This window comes from Camelina sativa, chromosome 17 (assembly GCF_000633955.1).
Source record: "Camelina sativa cultivar DH55 chromosome 17, Cs, whole genome shotgun sequence".
In the NCBI taxonomy this organism is placed as follows: domain Eukaryota; kingdom Viridiplantae; phylum Streptophyta; class Magnoliopsida; order Brassicales; family Brassicaceae; genus Camelina; species Camelina sativa.
Genome location: NC_025701.1, coordinates 11179443 through 11187911, shown reverse-complemented (window position 1 = coordinate 11187911; position 8469 = coordinate 11179443). Strand labels below are relative to the sequence as shown.

Here is an 8469-nt window from a genome sequence, read left to right as displayed (position 1 = left end):
GGCCTAGCTTTTTGATTTTCTGAATTTACAACAACTTTTATATTTTGCATTGCTTTTATTTTAATTCAAATTAATCTGTTTAGCATAATTGAAAAACTCTATAATTTATTGTGTAGTCTTGAGTCTCTGTGGAATTCGACCCCTAAATACTGCATTGATCTCTTAATTTGAGAGAGTAGCTCTAGGGTAAATTTGAGCATATCAGTAATACTGCTATAATTAATCGCTGCACTTCTATAAGTGTTATTATTAGTAGTGTACTTAACAAAAAAAACAAAACTAGTTCTCGTTTTATAATTTTCTACAAAATAAATTTATGCAACTAAACTAGTTATATTATCCTGTACGTACATTAGTTTGAAAAAACTATCCATATAGATATCCTCATATCGATGATCATTACTAGTATATAATTCAGTTTTTTTTACATCATTAAACCATATTTACATTCAGTTAAATACGTCATAATCATATGCATTATTACAAGTTTTCAAGGTGGCGACTGGCGAGTGTTTTATATCAGTGAGATTATTGTTGTGTACTCAATCGTACATAGAATTGTGGAAGATAAATAATATATAAACACCTAAAAAGACAAATAAAAAGGAATATCGGCTCAAATTACAAAAATTATTGGTTTTTACAGAAACAATAGTACGTGTAAGTTTTCCAAAATAATTATTTTCTAATATACCCAAAAAAAAAAAAGGAGAGGCCAAGATATGATACCATTATAAAATGTTAAAGACCGACCCGAAATAATAATACTCATGGTTACATTATCAGCAAAGAGCCAAGAGAAGAGAAGAGTCACAACCTATACTGGTGACAAGAGTTCTTAACAAGATAATCAATGGAGGTGCACAAGGTGGTCGCTCCGCCTCATAAGAGCACGGCGGCGAAGCTGAAAACAAGACTGAAGGAAACTTTCTTCCCGGACGATCCCTTAAGACAGTTCAGGGGACAACCAAACCGTACCAAACTCATTCGAGCCGCTCAATACATTTTCCCAATCCTCCAATGGTGTCCTGAATACAGCTTCAGACTCCTCAAATCCGACGTCGTTTCAGGCCTCACCATCGCCAGTTTAGCTATTCCTCAGGTATAAGGCACTTTGCAAAATCTCACACGACGTCCCATTTCACTTTCCCATCAAACCTTCATTACCTTTTCAATCCAATTCTTGATTATTTTTTTTTCATCTTCTTGGTTGTTTTTAAAACAGGGGATAAGTTACGCGAAGCTAGCAAATTTGCCTCCAATCGTTGGTCTATGTAAGAAAGAATCTAAACTGAAATTATAAATCGACTTATCCTTCGATGTACAGGAATAAACACGTGTGTGTTGATTTATGTGTAGACTCGAGCTTCGTGCCACCGTTGGTTTATGCGGTGTTGGGAAGCTCAAGAGATCTAGCGGTAGGACCAGTCTCCATAGCGTCGTTGATCTTAGGATCCATGCTAAGGCAACAAGTGTCTCCTATAGACGATCCTGTCCTCTTTCTACAGCTTGCTTTCTCTTCTACCTTCTTTGCTGGTCTCTTTCAAGCCTCTCTTGGAATCCTCAGGTAAACATTATTTATATATATTCACTTTTTTTAGCTTTGCATGAACCAAGATTTATATATCTATTGAAATATCTGTGTTATGAGGTCAATATTGGGCCTGGACTAGGCTAGTGGCAGTTGTAGGGTTACATGATATATTTCGTCGGTGGTCGTGCTTGTGCGCGTTGATTGCATTAAAGATTACAAAACAAATTAAAGATTACTTTTAGAAGTTTATTCATGTTTAGAAGATAATTAGTGATATTATTGATTTACTCCAAAATAAAACAAAATTTGTAGAAGAAAGTGTAAGTGTTTATTTATGTTTAGAAGACAATTAGTGATATTATTGTTTTACTCCAAAATAAAACAAAATTTGTCGTAGTAAATCAAATATTATGTTTTAATTCACTCTTACTATTTACTTAATTTTATGTTCGAATTAAGTTACTTACATAATTAACCCAAAAATATAAATTTTATATAATTTTCTAAAATTTAATGACGTGTGTTATGTACATCAAGACCATTTTATATATCAAAACTATAGTTGGTTTTCCTTATATCTATTTTTATTTGAAAGAGTGTGTTTCCAGCATATATCTTAATACATAAAGACATTATGCTAAGACTTATTCTAAAAATTTAAATATGCAGGCTGGGATTTATAATAGACTTTCTATCAAAAGCAACATTAATAGGGTTTATGGGTGGAGCAGCGATAATAGTATCACTGCAACAGCTAAAAGCTCTGCTAGGGATAACTCATTTCACAAAGCAAATGAGTGTAGTCCCTGTTCTCTCCTCTGTTTTCCACCACACCAAAGAGGTTTCTCTCTTCTTCCTAATTCCTTTATTTTACTCATCAATTGTATTTACTACTTACAATGTTATAATTAATATGTAGTGGTCATGGCAAACAATTGTGATGGGAGTTTGCTTCTTGCTCTTCTTGCTCGCCATACGTCACCTCGTATGTTTCTTATCTCCCATACACTATTAAATTACCATTTTGACTATCCTCACTATGCATGGACAACATTTGTTACATTGTTTCTCAAAACTTTATTCCCGCCATAAATAACGAACTACTGAATTTTGACTAGAACAGACCAACTTTTTTCCATTATAAAGTTGATTTTTTTTTATGTTAAAAACATTTTTTTAGTATTTTGATATTAAAATAGCATTTACATTTACTTAAAAAACCAAACATGTCAGTATTTCGAACCAACATAATGCATGTCATGTTATATAAAAAATAAAAAATTACTGCATGGGTCTCAGCCGAAGCTACTGCATATTAATTAAAATGGAAATTTGAATGCAGAGCATGAAGAAGCCGAAGCTGTTCTGGGTCTCAGCAGGAGCTCCACTTCTCTCGGTTATCGTCTCTACGCTTCTTGTCTTTGTTTTCAGAGCCGACCGTCACGGAATCAGCGTCGTAAGCTTCTTTCTTTCTACTCCTATATAAACTAATCCTCTGTTTTATTTTTATGTTTTTTAGCAAAATGTTGAAAACTTTAATTTGTTGACAGATCGGGAAATTACAAGAAGGTTTGAATCCACCGTCTTGGAACATGCTTCAGTTTCACGGAAGTCATCTCGGACTCGTTGCTAAAACCGGACTCGTCACCGGAATCGTCTCCCTCACGGTAAAGTTTCTTTCAACTCAAATCATCCAACGCACTTCAATCATTTATTGTCTCGAATTTTATTTTAGTTTATGTTTTACGTGTTATTATAGTTTTTTATTATTTCAACCAACTTTGGTTTTTTTCTTAATAAATTAAATCAGTTTTTTCAAATATAATACAAGTTTTACTGTCTTAACGTAAAAAGTAGAGTTTGAAACAATAGTAACTTAATATAACAGGAAGGAATTGCAGTGGGAAGAACATTCGCAGCGCTAAAGAACTACCACGTAGATGGAAACAAAGAGATGATCGCCATTGGTCTAATGAACGTAGTAGGCTCTGCCACATCTTGCTACGTCACAACCGGAGCATTCTCTAGATCAGCAGTTAATAGCAACGCGGGAGCTAAAACCGCGGTATCAAACATCGTGATGTCAGTCACGGTTATGGTTACGCTCCTCTTCTTAATGCCGCTTTTCGAATACACTCCTAATGTAGTCCTCGGTGCCATCATCGTGACCGCTGTCATCGGTCTCATCGACCTTCCTGCGGCTCGACAGATATGGAGGATCGATAAATTCGATTTCTTGGTGATGCTTTGCGCATTCTTTGGTGTCATTTTCCTATCCGTTCAAAACGGTCTAGCCATTGCGGTCGGGCTATCGTTGTTTAAGCTATTAATGCAGGTAACGAGACCAAAAATGGTTATAATGGGGAATTTCCCGGGGACGGATATATACCGGGATCTTCATCATTACAAACAAGCACAGAGGATCCCTGGAATCCTTATCTTAAGCATTGAGTCTCCTGTCAATTTCGCCAATTCTAACTACCTCACTGAAAGGTTCGTTATTAGATAACTAGTTGAGCTACAGTAAATAACGAAATTTCATAATTTATAGCTATGTTGCATTGACATATAATATACTAATTAACATTCTTTGTGTATGGTCTTGTATACAAAATTTGTAGAACGTCTCGTTGGATCGAAGAATGCGAAGAAGAGGAAGCTCAAGAGAAGCATTCTAACCTTCGGTTCTTGATACTTGAAATGTCAGGTTAGTCTTAATAGATCAGTGCCAATTGGTTAACTAGCTAAAAAAAAACAATGATCTATTTTAACTTTCTTTTCTTAGCTAACTATGTTTTTGTTACTATATATGTTAAAGCCGTGAGCGGTGTAGACACAAACGGAGTCACCTTCTTTAAGGAATTGAAAAAAACAACCGCGAAGAAGGACATCGAGGTATAAAATTGTTTCGCAAACTGGTTTTTCTTCATTGAACCAAGAAACCTAACTAGATTTTGATCTCAACCATATTTTTATGTGTGCAGCTTGTGTTTGTGAACCCTTTAAGTGAAGTGATGGAGAAGCTACAAAGAGCCGACGAAGAAAAGGAGTTCATGAGGACCGAGTTTCTCTTCTTAACCGTCGCTGAGGCCGTTGCGTCGCTCTCTACTAAAGGCCCATCTCTCAATAACGTCTAACCATATAAATAATTTGTTAATCCAAAAATGTGATATTACATACATGGATGGTTAAGATTTTCCTTTTTTGCTCTCTTCATCTTTTAATTCCACCAGTACATGTGTAATGTTATGTTTCTCAATTATTGATTTTGGTCAAGATGTATGTAAAGTATGTTCAATATGAGTTTCCACCATTTTGCAGTGTTTTTCTTACATGTTTAATCTCAAAAATAAAATTGAATCTAACAAATCGAACTGAACATAGATTAGAAGGATTTTATACATATTTATTGATTTCTACATCTAAAAAAAACAAAATCGATTATGAAATAAAATTATAAAATAAAAGAAAAAACATTTTGGTACCAAATAAATTACAATTGTGACTTTACAATTCCAAATTCCAACTGAAACATTTCGAATAGAAAAAGACATATAACACATTGATACTCCCGCGTGAAGATCTTTTAGATTTCATATCCCATAAGATATGATTTTAAACTCCTACTTTCCCGACAACAACAAAAAGAAAAATCCGACTTTCGAACAAAATTAAATGGGCAGATAGAATGTATGGAAGGCCTTATTCAAATGGACAGGGTGGTTATCTTGGCTTAAATGTTAAAACCAATTTCTTGGAAGTGCATAGAAAGTATTGATCTATAAATATATAATCTATTGCTCCTTAATCACGTGTTTAGATCACAACTACGACATTATTTCATGCTTATATTTTGTGTTAACGTTTATTGTTTTCTGGGCCAAAATGCCCACTCATATCTTATCCCCACAATTAGCTTATGAGGTTATCTCCAACGGCAACAATCCATTATAGTCTCTAAAACAAAAATAATATATTATTTTAATTACAAATTTTATTTTTTATTTTCTTTTACTGGCTGAATTATTTGTGAAATGACATTGTGAGAACTGGGAATGAGCTTCTTCTTTCGAAGTAATTTAAATGTGGAGGAGCTTATCGCCGTAGAATAGTTCCGAACTGAATTGAGAGAGAGTTTGAGAGTTTGAATTTGTATTGCTGTTTTTGGAAAAAGTCTTCCATCCTTACAAGTGACACCCCCTTACATATTTATACCGACCAATTAATTACCCAATTAATGCACAATTAATAAGACACGATTTGCGCGGACTAATTAATCCTCTTGAATGCAGGAATCTTTGACCGGGCCCGAGCTGCGAGCTGACCAGCATGAAGCGTCTCCGCGCTCTCTTTCTTTCTCCGGGCCTGATGGGCCGATCGGTAACATACTTTCGACCCATTAGACAAGCCCGGCCTAGGCCCTCTTGCCTATTACCCGAGATGGCAGATCGTGGGTACAACAGTTGCCCCCCAAGTCTCCCGAGCTGAACAGTTCGGGGGACTTTTAACCTTCGAGCGATCAATTTCGGGAAACTGAATATTCCCCCATATCTCCACGATTTGATTGAGGTAATGATGGGATTTGCCTTCCCGAACAAGCCTCAGGGCCCACTAGGTGGCGTGTTGGTTATAAGAGAGAAAAGAAACGGTGCGAGACCTTTCACTTCCCCAGGCAATCATTGCTTTCTGGTGCCGTGTATAAAGGTAATCCTCGACTTCTCTCTCACCCTTAATCTTCAATCGTGTTTATGTTTTTGTGCTCTTAGATTTTCTCTCTTTTCTCCCGTAAACCTCTCTACTTTCGCCGGAAAAAACCTTTACTCTTCCTTCGTTCTTCACTAACTTCCCGGAAAAGAATGTCTCCTCCGAAATCCTCGTCGGGTAAACCCACAAAACCCCTGATTCCAGGCGTTTTTGGCCCTCATCCGCCGTCAATTCTCTCGGCGGAGAATATAGCCGAGATTAGGGGATCCACTGGGATTCCCTCGGAGATCGAGATTAGGTTCCCGGAGGTTCACGAGTCTCCGGAGAATCCTCCCCCGGGGTACTGTTGCGCGTTCGAGATATTTTTCTCCGCGTGTGGTCTGTCGTTTCCCCTTCCCGAACTCATCGTGAAGATGATGTTCGAACTGGGCTTTGCTCTCCCCCAGATGTGCCCGAACTTTGTCCGAACCGTCATGTGTCTTCAAACTCTGGGGGAAGAGTTTGACTACAAACTATCCCTGGCCGACTTTCTTCAAGTGTACACGGTGAAGACAGGTCGCACCAAGGGCACGCTCTACGTAAGTCCGCTTTCCGGACTGAAGGTCTTCGACGACCTTCCTGAGAAAGATGAGAAGTGGCGGAAGTCTTACTTTTTCTTCCCGGTCAACGAGCTCACTTTTGGCCACCTCGCAAATTCACACATATCGAAGTGGACTTCGAAAATTGGTAGAACGGTGCTCTTAGTTTGGTGTCCTTAATACATTACTATTCTTTCTGTTACTTACTCCTTGTCGTTCCTGTCTCAGACCACTTCGAGCGCGGGTTGCTTTGCCCTACTTTCGTGGAGTTTTTCTCGCGGTTCTGCAGCCAGGGTCAGATCGCCTGGGACTCATTTTCGTGTGAAAGGATTAGAGAATCCACAGCGCGGCTCAGGGGACGTTCTCTCGTTTGCTCCGACCCCATAAGCACTTCGGAGATGAATTATAGAGAGGAAAGGGCCTGCCGACTCGCCGAGAAGGATGCGAAATTGAACATGGCGGCAGCGCTTGCCGAGGGCAAAGCTCGCCTCCCTAAGAAGTCTGGTCCCTCTTCCTCTGAGGTAGACGGGACTTCAGCACCCCCTGCTGGCCCTTCCGAGCCTCTTACAGGGGCTTCCGGGCTCCTGCCTAGTTCGCCCAGGCCTGCCGTAATTGTCGTAGCGGACTCTAGTGATGAGCCACGAGAGGTTATTACTCCCTCCGTTGAGGTCAGCTCCCAGCGGGCGGACTCGTCCAAAAAGAGGAAGGAACCTGAGACTTCCTCACCTCTTCGCGAGAAGAGCCGAGCTCGGACTGGTTCGGCAGGAGACGAGCGAGGTAAGTCCAGTTCGAAAGATAGGGATCCCTCCTCAGAGAGGAGGTCTAAGGAGTCCGGGGATTCCTCTGGCAGGCTGCCTTCAAAGGAACGTCGTTCCTCCCCCAGAGGTGATGACAACTCGAGGTTTTTTTTTTGTTTGTTGGGTCTCGGGGACCAAGTAGAATAACATCGTTTGTTCATTTCAGTTCCCCCTGTATTCCCAGCTGATCTGATGAGGAGTTACACTCGGCCAGGAGTTCGGGTTCCGGCATATGCAGACATGTCCGAACTCAACCGTGCGAACTTCTTCCGCTTTGCGGACAAGATTGGCGAGGTTAGTGACACATGCTTCCTTAGCTTTGGTTTTTCTTTACCACCTTCACCGTTTCTTAACGAGCTGCGCTTTCCCAGCTAATGATCGAGTTCAACTCCTCGGTAGCGTCTTTCGAAGATCAGCTGTTTGCCTCTCCTTCCTCTTCCGAAGTGAGCCATCTCCGGGAAAAGATTGCTGACCTGGAAGCCCATGTGAAGGAGTATGCCAGATTAGAGGCCGAGAACGCTGCTACCATGGAGAAAGCCGAACAAATCCGGGCTCGGATGAAGAGAGCCGAGGTACAGGTGCTCGACTTCGGAATTGCCAACGAAGACCTCCGAGACAAGCTAAAGAAGGCGGGAGACCTCTACTACGAGGCCGCGGAGGATGTGAAGGCGGCAAGGAGTAGGTTGCACGAGGTCGAGCTCCGCAACCAGTTGCTCGAAGCTGGAAATAGCTGCGAGATTGAAAGGGTGCGGAGAGAAGAAAGGCAGGCAATGAGACGAACTCTCCGTCCATTAGTTGAGGAGGTGAAAGTCACTTTCGAAGAGAGGGAGAAACTGGCCCCAGCCAAGATTCGAGC

The 8469-nt window shown here is 40.0% G+C and overlaps 2 protein-coding genes across 2 annotated transcripts in view; both read left to right on the top strand.

Moving 5' to 3' along the window:
* LOC104756668 (probable sulfate transporter 3.3) lies at positions 738-4859 on the top strand. The gene is made up of 11 exons (XM_010479291.2): positions 738-1102; positions 1226-1274; positions 1360-1567; positions 2204-2375; positions 2454-2519; positions 2877-2990; positions 3085-3201; positions 3423-4027; positions 4156-4241; positions 4353-4429; positions 4519-4859. The coding sequence occupies exons 1-11, from the start codon at positions 854-856 to the stop codon at positions 4669-4671; spliced, it is 1896 nt and encodes a 631-aa protein (XP_010477593.1). The 5' UTR covers positions 738-853; the 3' UTR covers positions 4672-4859.
* Positions 6110-8469, top strand: part of LOC109129879 (uncharacterized protein At3g60930, chloroplastic-like) — a 4193-nt gene continuing 1833 nt past the window's right edge. Inside the window, exons 1-5 of the mRNA XM_019238890.1 lie at positions 6110-6238; positions 6301-6964; positions 7045-7593; positions 7798-7907; positions 7985-8416. Of these exons, the coding sequence (XP_019094435.1) occupies positions 6110-6238; positions 6301-6964; positions 7045-7593; positions 7798-7907; positions 7985-8416 (1884 nt within the window). The remainder of the gene's footprint in view (positions 6239-6300; positions 6965-7044; positions 7594-7797; positions 7908-7984; positions 8417-8469) is intronic.